At 39.8% G+C, this 18,358-nt stretch overlaps 1 protein-coding gene across 1 annotated transcript; it reads right to left on the bottom strand.

Annotated features, from left to right (window-relative positions):
- Positions 1–480: 480 nt before the first annotated feature.
- On the bottom strand, positions 481–14,008 carry ubtd2 (ubiquitin domain containing 2). The gene is made up of 3 exons (XM_046040496.1): positions 13,851–14,008; positions 10,608–10,844; positions 481–1,854 (listed from the first exon to the last, which is right to left on the bottom strand). The coding sequence occupies exons 1-3, from the start codon at positions 13,918–13,920 to the stop codon at positions 1,349–1,351; spliced, it is 813 nt and encodes a 270-aa protein (XP_045896452.1). The 5' UTR covers positions 13,921–14,008; the 3' UTR covers positions 481–1,348.
- Positions 14,009–18,358: the final 4,350 nt, after the last annotated feature.

Here is an 18,358-nt window from a genome sequence, read left to right as displayed (position 1 = left end):
TGAAAGGAGTGCTGCCAACTGGCATTCCCAGCTTGAGAACAATTAATCAAACGTCACTCAGCCAGTGATGGAATGAGGAAGGAATTAAACTGCCTGTCCACCAGTCGCAGAGAGGAAGTGGTTAAAATATCAAACACAATACCCCAAGATAATAATGGTATCAAGGAAATGGTCATCATGCAATGTGTGCTATTGCAAGAAAATCAACTTAAAGTACTTCCTGATATTTGTAAGGGAAAAGGTAAATCTGTCCTAAAAATAGGACAATAATGTTTCAACTGGTGGTATAAATAACATAATCATCCGCTGCATTATAAGGTCCTTTGTTTCTCTTTGCTGAGGTGAAATTACAGTTTTTAAACTGGCATTTAAAGACTGCAAGAGAAAGTAAATCTCAATGTATATCGCAAGAGATCATGATGGTAAATTACTGCCATTCTGTTTGGACCAAATATTCAAAGCAAAAAATAGACCAAGACATAGAAACAATGATCAATTTTAATTAAAAACGTTCTATTTTTAATCAAAATACGCAACTGTGTTTCTGATGTTCCATCCTTTTGCCACATGAATAAGTGTGGTTGTATCTTAAACATTTATGGACATCCACGCACACACGCTTATTCTCTCTCTCACACAAACACACACAGACTACTTAATATTTATTACATGATTGCTCTGATTGTTCTGTGAAGCAGAGTGAAATAAAGCATCTAATCCAGTGGCAGCTTGGTAAAACATTGTCATGCCCCCTAACTCCAACCTCTTTACTGTTTACAGCTCTTAGCATACTGACTTAATCTCCAAGTGAGGAAATGTTCTTGATTTGATTCACATATAATTAAGAATAATTGCCTGAATAACTGTCACGATTGTTAAACTATGTGTATTCCTTTCTCTCTAACTGCCGTTTTGAACAAAATGATAAATGTATAACCCTGTAGCCTCATAACAGAATTCTGCTGACCCAGCTTTGCCAGCGAGTAGAACTTGAATGGAAACTGAAACACATAAACATTTGAACATCAGTGTTGCCAAGAAAACCCTTTATGCCATCTGACAAAGTCCTCTTTTGTTGTTTGGTTTCCATAGGAACAGTTAAAAAGACTTCAAAAAGGTCAAAATTTCGACATGTAAAATCAAAAGGAAGAGTCTTTTCTCAATTTAAGAATCCTTTTGCTCCGACAGACATCTTCTGCCCAAACAAAGCCCTTCCCAGCAAAAACAACTACAGAAGAGAACAGAAGAGAAGGGAAGAGAATTTCATTCTTTTTTCTCCCTTGTTATCCTCCTTTATGCTGTTAGCCTGCTGGTACGCCCACTTCCAGGCTGCCAGGTTGGGGGGGAGTTAGTTCTCCACAGGCTCTTGTGGCAGTGCAGCCACTCCTTCCACTGCCACTGGCCCAGAGGCATCTTGTGTGTGTCCTGGTATTGATACCGGCTCTGGCGGTGGCGGCTGGCTGAGGATGACCTGCACTACATAGTCCCTGGAGATGTTGAGTTGGTCCAAGCGCAGCCTGTCTGTCAGTGGCCGACCTGAGAAAAACCAGCGTTGGGTTGTGGCAGGCACGCCCTCGTGACTTTGCAGACGCCGCTTCATCATGCCCACTGTGTCTGTGGAACGGACCAATAGCCGGAGGTCACGACCTGTGGAGAGCCGGAGCCGAAGCTGGCACTCTCCTCCCGAGCCAGGGTCGCTGGCGCTGCCCGTAGACGGGTCTGCGGCCCCGGAGTCTGGATCTGAACCGTCAGGCTCCTCAGAGTGCTCTTCAATCATGTTGACGGGAGGAGAGAGGCAGTAAACTGGCAGCTGGTAACGATTCCCCAGTTCATCATAACATTCAGTCAGAGCTCCTGGAAGAACGGGAGACACATTAAAACACCTGTATACAAATGACACATGTTCATTACACTAAGTAAATGATTAACTGTGAAGTTCCAATACAAAGCAATTAACAACTAAAGTGAACATTTACGGTAATCCCTCAACTTTTCCCTCAATTCCTCACTTTCAAATGAATGATCGGTTATAAAATATATATACGATGGGGTACTGTGGCCATTTTAGATAAAAATACAAAATAAATTACAGGTCAGCTGGGAGGGGAGTAATATTCCGAGAAAGAACTCATACAAAAAGTCATACATTTCCGAGAAAAAAAAAAAACAAGGATATTAAGAGTAAAATTAAGTAGTAAATTTAGGAGAACAAAGTTTTTTTTCCAGTCATTATAGAGTCAAGACGAGTGTAAGTGCGGACATAAGAGACAAGATGAGACTGCAGCAAAGCCACTTGAAAGCATGTGTCACATCTTAGTCATTTTAAATTGTCTGCAGTTTTTTTATGCTTTTTATGCTACAGAAGGATGTAGCTCATAATACCGGTTGGTGAATGTAGCTTATGTGTGATGGCTGTTATTGACATCTGTATACCCTTGTTTTAATAGACCACAGAGCATTTAGTAACAAAAGCATTTGTTTCTTGTAAATTTGCTATTTTAATCTCAGAGAACAGTCACATTTTTTCGATAAGTATGCATTTTAATAAGTGTGTTATTTTGTGTTGTCGCATTATTGCATTCATAAACTGAAAGTCTAATGCCCACATCATTTTTCCAACTAACAAATCCAAAACCTGAACTCCGGTTCAAATTTCACTGTAGTAAGATAAAATGGAGAAATGAGAGTCAGACTCCATTGAAAACAAAGAGTGTGATAAAAGATAAAGTGAAAGCAGGAGAAAAGGGAATGTCATGTGTTCGATGGAGTACTACATTAAATGTCACCTTTGACCATCTGTGTGTGTGTGTTGGGGGGGAGGGAGTGGGATATAAAATGCAGTGAAGACACCATATAATTCACCAAACAGAAACTTAATACAGTGGTATTCACAGGGGAGAGACCCTCAAGGGGATTTCAGATAGGTCCAACTGCACAATAGTTTAATGTCACTACTTTTCATGAAAACACCAAGTAATTTTTATTGTGGTAATGCGTGTTTTGATCTTTAGTTTTGCCTGCCTTAGTTTTAAGAGTAAGATATGAATAAAATCCAAAAACAGCCAATTCGTCGCCAACGTTTTGTCCTTTTAATAGTTATGAAATGATGGTAACGATGTTGCCCTGCAGACTTTCTAAAAATACCAATGAAATAAATAAGGATGAAAACTCTTGCAACAAAAGCAAGAACACCTCTCCACAGACTTTTTAATAAACGTTTTAAAAGGTCCCTTCACCGCTCTTGTGTTGTTTTATGACATAAGAGCGACAATGAGTTGAGGTATTAAGAGACTGAGATGAGTCAGCAGAAGCCCAGAGGTTGCTGCTCTCTGCTCTCTAGATGATTTCCCTATGTTGCTTTTAAACTTTTTTATATTTCCCTGTTGCTTTTATGTTTTATGTAAAGCCTTGACAAGGTCTACCAGAGTGAAAGTGAGAACATGAGGGGTTTAAAGGGAGAGCTTGGCTAAAATTGAAATATGTAGTGACACATTTACAGCATCTTATTACAGCACTCACCAAAAACCACTTGGTGTGAAAAGATCTACATAAGTTATTTCAACCCTATAAGAACATCCTTCATTCCATTTTGTGAAAAAGCTTTCAACAATATGTCAATTCAACCAAATAATTTGCTACGGTATTAATTATTAAATAGTTATTTAATAATAATTATTAAATAAAATTATTATTATTAATTTACTCTGTACACACATATTTTAATTATTTATTACTCTTAAGGACCCCTGGTGGTCCAGCAAATGGCTATTCATTTCTTAGCTGCAATAGGGCTAGTCTGATAAAGTGAACATTGCCCCTCATCTTGTCTAAGAGGTCCCCCAGTAATGTCAGTCTTGGGTTGGTTGGGAACGGCACCCCAAGATAGATCTCCAGTATTGAGGTGTCATGTAAACCCTACTCATGAGCCTTACAAAAAATACAGTGATAAAGTATTCAATAGTAAACTATATACACTTGTACAGAAAAATTTAGACTGAGTAGAGTCCAGTGGTCCAGCAGAAGCAGAAGTTGTTGTCTCCTACAGATGACCCTGGGTACTGCAATGGATATTCTTACAACTCATGAGAGGCAATGTCGCTACCACCACCTGCTGTTGTAGCTAATAAGCTGCTCTCACATTTACAGATCTCTGTTTACAGATCTCTGTGGTACAGCGTGGACAAAATTCCACAAATGCGTAAAAAGGAAGTCACTAATGTAAGGCGACCTGCAAATTGACAGGAAATGATTCGCAAATGTGCAAACACTATTTTGTGTGTAAAAATAGATCCACAAATGTGTAAATAACACTTTGTATGTGAAATTAAAATATGTGTGTACAGAGTAAATTGTACATATTTGCAATTTGCACTGTATTTTTGTGGATATGATTTTGCACAACACAAATGTAAAAATACATGTTTTGGGTAGTGAGATATTTGTGTATATTGTTTTTACAGATCTCCGCAGTACACATTGGACAAAATTCCACAAATGTGTAAAAAGGAAGTTACAAATGTAACATGACCCACAAATTGACAGAAAGCAATCTGCAAATGTGCAACAACTGTTTTGTGTGTATAAGTCACTCTGTATTTTTGTGGATATGATTTTACACATCCCAAATGTAAAAATACACATTTGTAGATAGTGAAATATTTGCACATCAAAAGTACACATTTGTGGATTGTTTTCTGTGGGTTACAAATATTAAAGTCCAATAAAATCTTCCATACATGGCCAGCTAAATGTGTGTAAGCTGTCATAGCCAATGTTACAAAAGGCTAATATGAATTACAAGACATAGTTCACTGACAATGTATAAACATGATTTGGATTTGAATCTCTATGTCTTTAAAGCTCACTTGCTTTTTCTTCTCCAGCTGGCTCCACCATAGTGTTTATCCTTCAGCTGCAAAATGCTAACAGTTTCCAGGTGGTGCTAATGCTGTGATTTCATTAAAAAACAAGAGTGCAGAATCAGCGATTTGCATCACACAGAGATTAAATGTTATGATCAAAGCAAGATAATATTTGTTTACATGAAAAATACTTTGTTGCTGCAGTGCTGTTTTGCAAGGCCACCTAAAACGTATTTTGACATAAACATAAGGCATACAATGATGTGAATCAGTGAACATGACGTTTTCATTTGCTGCAGGTTGGATGGAAGCCAACATGTTGATCAATAGCTGATGCAAATGGCTCCCATTTTCTGCTTCACAGGGTCACTTTCGATGACCACAGATCAAGTTGGTGTCTAATTTAATTACATGCAATGAAAAATGGGCCCATCAACTGATGCATCTCTAATGGGTTAAAAGTCTCCATTATGAATGCAATAGGGTTTTAAGAAACCTTAAAAACTCAGTTCCATTTCCTGAATGGCAATAACAAAGTGTGCACTATATAATGTATTTTAGCAGAGTAATGGAGGTAATTCAAGCTTTTATAAGATTTTGGAGAATCAGTGACTGCTTCTAAAAAGCCGCTGGTTAACCAACTAGTCCCACAGTGACCTTACATTTTTTGCCATGCTTGCATGCTAGTGTCTAGGGATGGCAGTGATGGTCAATCAGTCAGCCAATTTGATCCAGACTGAAATATCAACAACTATCACATGGACTGCCATGAAACTTTAGACAGACATTCACTGTCCCCAGATGATGAATGCTACTGACTTGAAAATTAAAATTCATTATAAGCTCTGTCCACTAGAATAACTACGTTTCCTTCATTTACTGTACAGTTACAAAAACCACACACAACAATATAAGCTTTAACAGAATGGCATATAACCCTAATAATAGCTTTATTATTGTGTGTTAAACTATATTTTCATATATAAATATAATTTGTAAAAGCTGAATGAAATATCGTCCAATTCTGCACAGGTGGAAACTGTTAGTGTGAGCTGCCTACACCCCTGTTCTTTTGGCTAAGGAACAGGGCAAAGGTCATCAACTGAAACCGGAATGGTGAAACAGGAAAACAGAAAGGCATAAAGTTGTGAGTGGTAAAACTTTTTAAGTCATCTGGCTGCTCTTTGTTTTGGAGTGCTGGATGAGTGAAATGTGATGTCAGTCCTGGGGAATCCACAGCTGCAGCCCAGCAGGATCTGATCTGACCTGGACAAACTACTAGAAGGAAAGGACACCAACTAAGTTTACATGCAAGAATTTCCTTTCTGTTGGTAACTTCTCTACACAAATCATACTAAGGTAGTGCTGTTTTTTTAATCTTTGAAACCTTAAGATCTCCGTTGGCCTACTAATAGAATAATTCACCTACAAAAAAAAAAAGCTAGCCCCTCATAAATAAACTGCCTCTGGTAAACAGGGAGAAAAATTATAATCTAAGGTAATGTTCTGCTTACAACGTTATTTATCCAAATATACAATACACCTGAAGCTGCGCCAGTGTGGTAAGGGACAACAACAGGACAATATATGGAATACCATTTAAGCCAATATTAAATTAATAAATAAATCAATATGCCTATGAAATAAATCCTGAAATAAATAAATGAGGCAATAAAAATATAAATAAATATATAAATTAGTCAATATAGTTCAATCAATACATATAGGTTTTTATTTAAAAAGATACAGAGTTGGTTTTCTTGACAGCTGTGCTCAGTGATTTACAGACTTTCCTGATGGACAGATAGCTTTACTTGCTGCTAAGTTAACGGCTAACTGCTGTTAGCTGTTTCTTAAGCTAGTCAGCTCAGTTAGCCGTGCTGTTGAGCCCACTTCCGTTGCACATGTCCTGGTTCCTATTCCTGCACTGCTCCCCACCATTCCCTGCTGGGTCCCCAACCCATCCCCGGGCCTTAAAACCACCTCCTGCCGGCGGTCTAAAGCTCCTGTGCCAGAGGTGTAAACAATGACAAATCAACGAGTCAACAAAAGAAAACCACCCAGGTACCGTATTCCCTGTCGTCAAACTGGCCTCCGTCCGTCTCAGAGGCTGTGTTCGGTCTTGCTGCTTTGGTCTGAATCTGTGAGATAACCACGTCCCATTCGCTTGAATAGAATAGATTAAATATTCCTCTGAACTAAATAAATGTATCCTAGTCCTTTGAAAATGTCCTTTTTTCAACCTAAATCTATTTATTTAGTTACTAAAAACTATATTACCCCATTAATATATTTATTTAAATATTTATTTATTTCAGGATTTATTTCACAGGCATATTTATTTATTTAATATTGACTTAAATGGCATTCCATACTTACATGGACAATTTCAGCCCGTTTTGATAAAATGAGAATAAGTATCAAGCTTATGACGTTTACTTTCACTGATTACATAGAAAACACACTTCTAGACTCTTGAAAGTCTGAAGAGACAGGTGAAACCAAGAAGGCCACCATCGGGACAGAATACGTCACTGTCCGAAATTCACCACAACAACATTTTGAAAAACAATAGGGTTAACCCTTTCCTTTCCCTCGGTTAAGGTAACATGACTCTGAGTTTATATGAATTAGGAATCAAGAGAATGACGCACATCCAAAAATAGAAAGCCTGCTCAAGTAGCTGATAATAAATTACTGTGTGGAGTTGTTGGGCTTCCTGAATCTGAGCCATGTCAATAATATTGATTTGTTCTATATGGATGCTTTCCAGTGTTTTTTTTGAAGATGCCTCTTTGCTATACTTAGGCGAGTGATGATTTCATTAATTCCTTCTTTCAGAAGACCAAGTTCAGCAACTCTAAAATGCAGTCATTGGGATACACTTAGAGGTTGAGCATCTTTAACTCCATTTAACTTCAGGCTGAATGCCGTAAACACTTGGAATTGCTTGGAATCAGGTCCATATTGTCTAAACACTCAATGATCGTGTAAGCCAGATATAAAAGGAAAGCAGAGAGGCCCCTCACCCAAACAAAAACGAATAGTCATGTATGGCAACGTTTACTTCCTGTTTATCAAACTACACCAGACACTTGAAATTACAAGAGGAAGTATACGAGACTTCCTGGGGAAGCTGTACTACATAATTTAGCTTCTCAACTCTGTTGATGTAACCTGTTAATATCTGAGAGCTGATATTCCCCCCAGCATTAAGGGTGGCTGTCTGGTGGCAGGAATGTATGTTATGGTCTGGCAAAGCCACCTCATAATTTTTGCTTTTCTTATATTCTTATTAGGGTGGCTGTGGCTCAAGAGGTATAGTGGGTTGGCTGTTAATCGGAAGGTCTGCGGTTCAATCCCGGCTCCCCCGGCTGCATGTCGAAGTGTCCTTGGGCAAGATACTGAACCCTGAATTGTCCCTGTTGTTGCCCCTGGCGGCTGTTAGTTTCTGTTTGAGTGAGTGAATGCAGATATAGTGTAAAAGCACTTTGAGTGGTCGAAAAGACTAGAAAGGTGCTATAAAAATATGGAGCATTTACATTTATTGTGGTCCTGTAAGATCATTTACAATATGGCCTGTACAATAGCTGATTGACCCATCACCCAGAAAGAAATATGAACCCTTCCTACACCTTCCTAAACTTTCTGCGTTGTCATGGGGTTTCCTTCCATGTTTCAAGGATTTAATTGCTATTCTTTTCTCCTTTAGAGGCGTTTCTGGAGCTTTTTTACCACCATCCACAATTTGCTGTTATTTTTTTCCAGCTGTGAGTAGCTCGTTCATTTCGTTATAATATTCGAAAACATATTGTTTTCATCATCGATTCATCTTTTAATTATTTTCTCAATTGATAATTTTGTCATTAAAATGTCAGAAAAAAAGTGAAAGATTCCAGTTTATTTTCCTAAAGTAGGTCTCTATGAATTCCGTTTTCTTTTTTCCCAAATTCTGTGTAACATCCAGAATTCATAGAACCGTAGTTACATACGTAACTCTCGTTTTACAGTTTAAGCACAATTTTTCAGCACAAATTATGTATAATCATGTGGCAGATGAATACAATTTGAACAATTCAACCAGAAGATGATGGCATGTGTGGTACTGAGCCCCGTCCTCAGTGAAACAGAAAGCAGAGGACATCCAACGAAGGTTAAAGTCAAGGGCAACTGGACTTGGTTGAAGATACTGGAAGACGTTTCGTCCCTCATCCAAAGGACTTCTTCAGTTCTGACTGACTGGCAGGGAAACTCAGCTATTTAACCTCAGTGGGGTCGTTTGCCGGGATCGTAGATACTGCTAGTTCGTTAGTGTTCCTGGTTGCTGTAACGACAGTCATTATAGTCGTTAGGACTACCCGAGGCCAAGACTGAACGACCATCGTTGGAATCTTCACCTGAGGCCAATAGGTTACGTTTGTTGAGTTTCCTGGGAAGTGATGAAAGGACAGCATTGTAAGTGGGGGATAAGTGGTGGCGTAGACCCCCTCCTCTGTTCTTCCTTGACACCTCTTTCAAACCATCCATCTTCTTTGTCTAAAATGTGCACCTGGTGGTCCTCAAACGAGTGTCCTCTGTCCTTCAGATGAAAGTACACTGCAGAGTCTTGACCTGAGGAGTTGGTCCTTCTGTGATGAGCCATGCGTTTGTGTAGTGGTTGTTTAGTCTCCCCAATATACAGGTCTGCGTATTCCTCAGTGCATTGGACCGCATACACTAGATTGCTTTTCTTGTGTTTGGGTGTGCGGCCGTTGGAGTGTACCAGTATCTGTCTTAGTGTGTTCTTGGGTTTGGGTCGTTCAGTCTTGGCCACAGGTAGTCCTAACGACTGTAACGACTGTCGTTACAGCAACCAGGAACACTAACGAACCAGCAGTATCTACGATCCCGGCAAACAACCCCACTGAGGTTAAATAGCTGAGTTTCCCTGCCAGTCAGTCAGAACTGAAGAAGTCCTTTGGATGAGGGACGAAACGTCTTCCAGTATCTTCAACCAAGTCCAGTTGCCCTTGACTTAAACCTTCGTTGGATAACTATGACCTGGATGACTGAGAATCTTCATAGACAAAGCAGAGGACAGAAGCAACATCCATTAATGACACCAAAACATAGCAGTATAGTTTTTTTCTGTTCGTTTGGCTTAAGGCCTGTGAAAAAAGAACGGATCTTTATAAAATGCATTGACCTTTTGGCAGATTACATGATGTTATGCGTTTTACAGTTGATTCCATTCTTATGATAAAATTCCACGATTTTGTCCGTGTTTTCGGGTAAATCCTAGAGCCCATTGCCATGTCTGTTTTGTTTTGTCTGACCAACAGTCCAAAACCTAAAGATATCTAGTTTACTATATGAAAAAGAAAAGCATCTATCCTGACTTTTAAGAAGTTGGTATACATGTGTAATTTTTAAATATTAAATTTTAATTCAACAATAACCTAATAATCAAAATAGTTGTAGATTAATTTTCCGTTGATCAACTACTTCGTTAATCAAATAATCATTGCAGCTCTACATCAACGGCACACTGAAAAATCAAGCGTTTAGTAGACCCTTCAATTGTAAATTAATTCACTTCAGCAGAGTTCCTGAGTTTTAGTTGCTCTAAAGAAGATGGGAAGAGGGAGTTGAAATTTGTGATGTGGTAACCATCAACTGCAATGTCCTACATAAAGTCCATCCACAGTATTTAAACAAACACTATGAGGTATCTGCTATCTCTACCACTATGGAAATGTGTGTTACCGTGTGGCAGTGTGATGCTGGCCCCATCAAGGATGGCCTGAGCCAGCAGGTGGTCATTGCTCTCAAAGGCGCTGGCTGCAGCCCTCAGCGCATCCCAGATCTCCTTCCGGCCTTCGAATGCTGGCGCCGTATCCCAGAACTCATCTCTCTTGCTGCGCAGCTGGCCTTCAGTCATTGGGTAGTCACTTTTCCATTTAGGCCGCTCTCTCTTCAGGGGCTGGTTACGCCCTAGAGCCACTAGTTGAGAGAGGATGAGAGAGAGGAAAGGAGAGATGGAGAGAAAAGACAGATAGAGGAAGGGAGGAGGGTGGGATGGGAGATGAAGGAGTGGAACCAGAAAGGAACGGTAGAAAAACAACACACAGTATGAGAGTGAGGGTGGGGTAAAAGGATGTGAGAAAAGAAAGAAAAAAGGGGATGGATAGAGGACCCAACAGAGAGGAGGCGGAGAAGAAGGGATAACCAAGATAAAGAAATAAGAAAAACAGGAACAAATGGGCATTTAGGGAAGAAAAAGTAGGCCGACGTTAAGTGGAAGAGTCAGGAGTGAGAGAAGGTGGGGGAATGCACAGAGGATAAAAATGAGAAGTAGGGATGTAGAGTGAAAGGAGAAAGGGATAATAATAAGAGTTAGGATTTATCTGAAACAAAGCATCAGTCTTTTAAGATTACTCAAGATCACCACTAAACTCAGATGACAGATTAAACATGGGCCTACACTATCACATGATATTTACCCACACGCAGACTAAGCAGAAGTGAAGCTAGAAGTATTGTGTTACTAAACCCAGTTAAACGGTTACGGTTATAGCATCTAACATTGCTCCACCTGCAGCAGAATGGCTGCTGAATAACATCATCTGGATCAACACCGAAGGGGACGACAGGTACAGCAGTCTGTGTTTATGTGTGTGTGTGTGTGTGTGCGCAACACAGAGACAGAGGAGAGGAGAGAGGAGGATGGTGGATCAAGGTGTTGATTTACACCTGTTGCTGGTACACATGTACTCTGATGATCACATGGCATAGTCTGATAACACTAACCCTTCAACTGACTGTTTGTAGTAAATAACACCTCTAACTGACAGACTGTTTACAGTTACTTTGTCTTTTTCCCCTATTTGGTTGTTTATTATGCCACAATGTACTGTTAAAAAGAGCGTTCTCTTTTAAAAAGTGGCTCATCAAGCCACCTGATTATGTTACTTAATCCAGGGCCGGAGGGTAAACAAGGTCTTTGGTTGACAAAATAAGAAAGCATGAAACTTTAGTGGTTCCTGTGGGGAAAATTTAGATGTTGTAACTCAAACAGATAATAACACATGTTAATGAATGGGTTTGGAATTACATGGTTATGTAAAACATCAGCAGCAGCTCATAGTACAAAAGGTACAAAGTAGTTTATTTATCATTTAATATAAGGTTGTATAACAGATATTTAAATACTGACTCAAACAAAAACAGAATATTTACATTAAAAATATATAAATTTGAGCATTTTGAAATACAGAATGCAGTTCAGTAATAGTAATCTGTGAGACACACTCCTAGTTACTCCAGAGGCGTGCAAACTCTGACATATATAGCTAGTATGTTGCTTTGGATAAAAGTGTCAGCTAAATGAATAAATGTAAATACCTTCCTGAATCCTTGTGTATGTTCTTGTGCGATATGGTCAACTTGACAGCTTGGCAGTGTGTTCGTACTTCTACATTAGCGTACTTTCCAGCTCATCAGTCTGCACATAATTTGCTAATTTACCTCTGAACACTAGTCTACTTGCTTGTCTTTCAGTCCTTTTCAGAAATCCTTCCGGATGTATGTAGGCCATTTTGTGTAAGACGCTTGACTTAGTTACCTGGATCTAACATCTGCTTTGTTGAAAACAGATATATATGTTTTCGGGTCTAACTGCTTTGCTTCTGTCATTATTCAGCTGTTTATCTGCATCTGTTTTAACACCATGTGGCTTCATGATATCAAACAAACTTTAGATAAAGATAAAAATCTCTGAAACCTATTACTTCTAGAAAGGTAGGTAGACTGGGAGCAAATTAAGGAAACCAGGCTATATCAGCATCTCTAAGTGCACAGTCCCATTCCCCAGAGCCCAGCTCTATCTGCCAATCAGCGATTAAAATAACTCACTGGTCAGTAGTGGCACCCCTCCTCAGACCAGACAACCAAGAAACTATAAAGTTGTCTACAGCACCTCAGTCTGATAAAGACCTAATATCATGGCCCTCTCTCTTTTCATCATGCACACACAGTCAGAAAACCTCATCTGTAAACTAACTAATGAAGGTGCACAGCTCACACCCCCCAAAATTCATGCAACACTTCTTTATTGTTTTAACCATCATGCAAGTCGCGAAAGGTGTAGCATCACCAGAAAATAAGTTTTATCATATTCTAATCCACAAAGGCACACTTAAAAATGGCACTGCTTGAGTTATCTTGCCCCATAACTTCAGGCATTACATGCATTTCTGTCTATTGCTCAAAAAATATAATAAACCGAATCTGTTGCAGTCTTCTCTGTTCTGCTGTTACCGCTTGGTTGGTGCTTAACTGCTCTCAGGCCTTGCTCACCAAATAACGCAGTCTACAGTTCCCCTGTTAAAAAAACACACGCACACACACACACACACACTTCCTTTATTATAAAAGGTGAAGCACCCTTCAACCAGTTGAGACACCTCCTCTTCTTTCAGGCAGTAATGCCCTAACACCTTGCTTGTACAAAAACAGTAAATAAAAACAAATAATAAGTGCAGGTTGCATGAAGCTAACAGTAACTTAAGTACCCAGGGAGTCAAGGTATAATTGAAATCAGGCTGTATCACTCCAGTGCGTTTCCTTGCATGCCACTGCCGTATGTGACCCATATTTTTTATGCAGAAAAGCTAGCAAGCTAACTAGGCTACGTTTTTTAGCCGGCTAGCGCAGTCAACACCAAAGAACAAAGGGAGGCAGCGTCGCACAGTAATTATTCTCAGTTTGTAAAGAACGGTTTGCGACGAGCCGTCATTTCTCGCTTCAGTACCCGCTGCGTGGAGCGAGATACCCAGCAGGGCTGCTGTGTCTGTCTTCGGCTCTGTCTGGCTCGGATATAAAGGAAGGGAAGGAGACCTCCAGCCAGGATAACATGCAAAAAAAGCGTAGAGGAAGCCCCCCCCCATAAAAACAAGCCAGGCTTGTGGGCACTAAAATAACGTTACATCAATAAGCCTTGTAAGTTACCTCCAGTGCCGTCAGAGTTCTCGTTTAAGCTGCCCGAGGAGTCGTGGTGGCTCCCGACACAGCCACCCATGGATGTTTCGGCAGAGCAGCCCGGGCTAGGTAGCTCTCCCCCCGGCCCACAGCTAGAGCTACATCCACTCACCCCCTCTCCCGTCTTTCGCTCTTCCCCCCTCCACTTCCCTTCTTCCCTTCCTTCCTTTCCTCTCGCCTCGTTTCCTCCCGTTCTGCCTTTACTCCGTCCTTCCCCTCCCTCCCCTCTGCCTCTCAGCATCGACGGGGCGCAGACTCGGGCGTCATCTTCTCTAGTGAGGGCGGAGAGAGAAAGACAGAGCGGCTCTCATCGTTACAAGGTGACCGACAGAGGAATGAAGGAGAGGAAGAGAACAAAGGAGAACACTGAAAAAAAAGATGCCGTCTTCTTTGGGGCAGCATATGTTTGTTTTTTTATGTTTATGATAATGTATTCAGACATATGTATGTTTGTCGTTTTGTTGCTGTCCTGGAGCAGACACATCAAATTGCTTATCCTTGTAGCCTATTATTGAATTTCAAGGAAGCATTCCTGCTGTTAGCCTGCTGTTGGCCTCAGTGATTGATTCATGTTATTCATGTTAAACAGTGGGCTTGGTCATCTATTCTATTCTGTTCTATTATTCTTTCTTGCAGTGTAAGGCAGTTTTTAGGTTTCAACACACACTTTTAATTTGTTGCTCATGTAGAGTGAAAAGGTGTTGTTGTTCTAGGCTATTCTGTCACGCTTAGTCTGTTTTCAGTGTCTGATCCCACACAAACACACAATTTAGATTTATTTATTTCAGATAAAATCAGATTTAACAATTAGTGAAATGTGGTGCTACTTTTTTCTATTGTCTTCCACTCTAAACCTTTCTTGCAGAGGTTATTAAAAGTTTTCTTTTAATATACTATTAATAGTTTATAGGTTTTAACACACACACATTTGTTTCATAGGCTGATCAGATTTTACAACCCGGAGTGAAATGAAGTTATTGTTCTATCGTATTTTACTTTCTACTTTTCTCTTCTCTTGTACTCACTCAATTTCTGCGTCCGAGAGCTGCAATGTAATACCACATGAAAACACCCCTGCCTGGTCACTATCTTTAGGACTGTCCTAAAGATACTTGAGTGTAATTTGACACACTGACACTCTCAGTCACACACACACACACACACACACACACACACACACACACACACACACACAAACATACAATAGCAACAGGATAGCAAGGGTAATTTTACAACAAAGCTGTCTGGAATTACAAGTATTTCCTATTGCCAGGAACTGAAAGAAGTTGTGTTTGTACAGGAGACAGCTTACTTGGAAACCCTTTTCTGATGGTCTGAATGACGTAATATGGTGTAACAGGTTACTGATAATACACTTGACATGTCGCTGCATACTTTGTGATCAAGGTCACAGCTGGAAATTTAGAAGATTCTTCTGTACTGTCTTTGATGATGCAAATGATTGAACATCACCTTTTATATCAGGATGTTTTGTTCTAGAGGTTGTAATATGTGTTGCCTGAGGAAAGTGAGTTTATTTTAGTTGGGAATGTTGCTCTTTTAGGGACCAAGTAATGAGTTCATATAGAGATTACTGAGGCTTTTACACTTTACAGAATCTCAAATCTACATTTTTATGCACACGTCCAAAAAAGGTTCATATTTTAAATGTGTAAAAACTGCTGGGTTTTATGATTCCAATTAAATCCTGGACTTAGGGCTGTTTGTTCACTGCAGCATCATTAGACGCCTCAGTAAACTGTGGAATATAACCCGCAAGAACAGGCTGTTGACTAAACAGACATAGAAAGGGTGATAAGTTAATTTTCTGAGAACTGTAGTGACCTCTAGTGACTTTGTTGTATCCTGCAGGAGAATTATGTCCATAACACAAGTAAAGCATTTTGTCAGCGGAAACACTTGATGACAGTTAAAATACAATCACGTCAGATCAATCGGTATGTATACGTCCAAGTAAAGAGGATCCCTAACTAAGCAAATAAAAGGTGTGCACTTTCAGATTGCATGGACACTTGCAGATTTCCTTGACTGGTAGGATCAAGAATATGACCAATTTTGCTGCGTTTGTGTGTTTTTTGATGCAATTTTAAGTGTCATATCAGTCAGTTGTTGATTGATTGATATGTGCAGCAATACAAAAGAATAATGAAATAAAGTCTTCTGCTTATACATGGTTCAGTCAGTAGATAGAGCTGGAGAGTCTGAGCTGCAGACTGAGTTATGCTGTCCAATATACTGTGTGTGTGTGTGTGTGTGTGTGTGTGTGTGTGTGTGTGTGTGTGTGTGTTTGAGCATGTATTACTTTACACAATCACATTGTAGGGACTCACCTTCCTTTTGGAGACTAAAAGGTCAGAAGCATCCGTGTTCTGAACATTTAGTGTAATTAGAGACTGTAAAACATTACAGCTGTTATAGCGCTATAGTGCACATTATGGCATCCTGACAGCACATAATTGTTAGTCATCATGGCTGATGTTGACAATATACGACAACATTTCTGTTGATATATTTGGTAACACTACCCACAAAACAAAATGCGGATGATGCATCTGGTGGAAAATATGGCATGTGGGCTACAAAACAAGAAAGCAGAAAATTAGCCATTTAGAAAGAAGCCACAGTTTTTCACAGGCAGTAATTGCTCAGCTGTCTGTCTCCTCTGCAGGCAAACAACCATACAGGAGGCCTCTGTTTTCATGTTGGAAACAAAGGGCCATACTTTTTTAGACATTGACCAGCAGTGTTTGCTTTCCAGACTTCTGAAATTTACTCTTCTTTATCTGTCATTTCTCAAATCTCCATCTCTGTAGCTTCTTTCACTTTCTGCGCCCTTGCTTCTCCTATTTGTATTGTTTTTTTAATCAGTCTGTCTTGCTTCCACCTCTTCCATGGAGTCAACAGAACAGCTGACACAGAGGTTAATAGGTTTGTCATTGATTTTTTCTTAACTGCACGTCTTTTGCATTGGCCCAAAGTCTGCAGCATCTGCCCTATTATCTATCTGATGCTGTGGTTCCAATTGTTTTGCCATTTTATGTTCAACTGCCCCATCTTTGTTGAAGGCTGCCAGTTGATCTATTGATTTATGGTTACGGTCTGTCAAGCGCTACCCCCACAGCATGGACCTATAACCACAGAGTGTATTTGATGCTAACAACAAATACTGGGCTGCTTGAAGCTGCTGAAATCATTAACGGCATTGGATGCTGACAGACGGCACAGAGTTGGTTGTCCTTTCATTGATTTACTATTACCTGCTCTGTCAGAGCCAACCGTGACCCCCTCTGATTCGCTCAAAAATGAAAGTGATGGAAATGTACATTATGCGTAGTTGGCATGCATATTGACACTCACCAGGAGTTTATGCCCTGGCCTGTATTCTGGCCGGACTTCATGTGTTTGTGGCAACCACACACAAAGTCGGAAATGATTGCTGAAAGTGCTTGAGTCTTTTTTTGTCCTATTTGGCTGCTCCAAGCACCGGTACTGCAACTGCATGAATAGATGTGTATCCAAATCCAAACAACGGGCGGGGTTAAAGTTGACTTTAACAATGACATTCTGCTTGCCCCTTCCCTCCTCTCTACGCTAAAACAGTGACAGTCGAAACTGTAAACCAGTGACACTGGTGTAAAACTATCACTGAAAAAATCTGAAGACTGTAAACACATCAGAATGAAAAAGAATTTCAAAATAAAATGATTGTGTCTGTGTTTTATTTGTCGGGGAATCCGTTTTCAGTGACACTAATTTTTTCAGTGACAATACAACTTGCAATGCAAATGTTTCAATGCTGCTGTTTCCTTTTTCAGGTTTTGTTTTCGATGCTAATTTTTATTTTTTATGCTAAAATGTAATGTCACTGTTTTAGCACCATAAGTTATGTGAATGTACTGGCTACAAAGAAATGTAAATTTGTCTGTCTATAGCCACTTTTTAGGTGGTTAAAATGCTTTTTGTCAGTCCCCTTTGTGGCCCCCAAGTGTGCACACATACTGTACATGCTCAGGTTTTGACACTGTTTTGCTGAAATCTATAAAATTACAAACAATGTTCACAACACCGGAAAGGCCATTTAGAAGAAGCAGTAAGACACATGTCTAGTTTCTGCTTGATCAAACAAAACCAAATGATTGGAATTGGTGAAAGTTTGAAGTGAACAGGGTAGCACCAGAATTGTGCCTAAAATGCTAGCTATTAATCCCAGCTCAGTGATCACAACTCACCTCCTGTCCATGGGGCCTTTTCTTAGCTAATTCCTAGCATCTGTGTACAGATTTAGTCGTCTGTTTTGTTTTCTGGCACATGCTGTTTTATGGTAAAATACCAATATGAACTGTTTGGACTTAACAAGACCACAGATGCCTATATCATTAAAGATGAAAAAAGCATACAGAACTACCGAGATTAAAGCTGGTTTGGGCAAGAGAGGCCTTGGCCAGAGAGGAGACTAA

The sequence above is a fragment of the Micropterus dolomieu genome, linkage group LG23 (assembly GCF_021292245.1).
Source record: "Micropterus dolomieu isolate WLL.071019.BEF.003 ecotype Adirondacks linkage group LG23, ASM2129224v1, whole genome shotgun sequence".
In the NCBI taxonomy this organism is placed as follows: Eukaryota; Metazoa; Chordata; class Actinopteri; order Centrarchiformes; family Centrarchidae; genus Micropterus; species Micropterus dolomieu.
The sequence above is the reverse complement of the archived record's forward strand: the minus strand, read 5'-3'. Positions and strand labels throughout refer to the sequence as shown.

Coding starts and splice junctions, on each gene's coding strand:
- ubtd2 (XM_046040496.1), bottom strand. CDS start 13,920: ATGGGTGGCTGTGTCGGGAGCCACCACGACTCCTCGGGCAGCTTAAAC. Junction 10,845..13,850: donor GAACTCTGACGGCACTGGAG/GTAACTTACAAG, acceptor TCTCTCAACTAG/TGGCTCTAGGGCGTAACCAG. Junction 1,855..10,607: donor CAGCATCACACTGCCACACG/GTAACACACATT, acceptor CCGTTCTTCCAG/GAGCTCTGACTGAATGTTAT.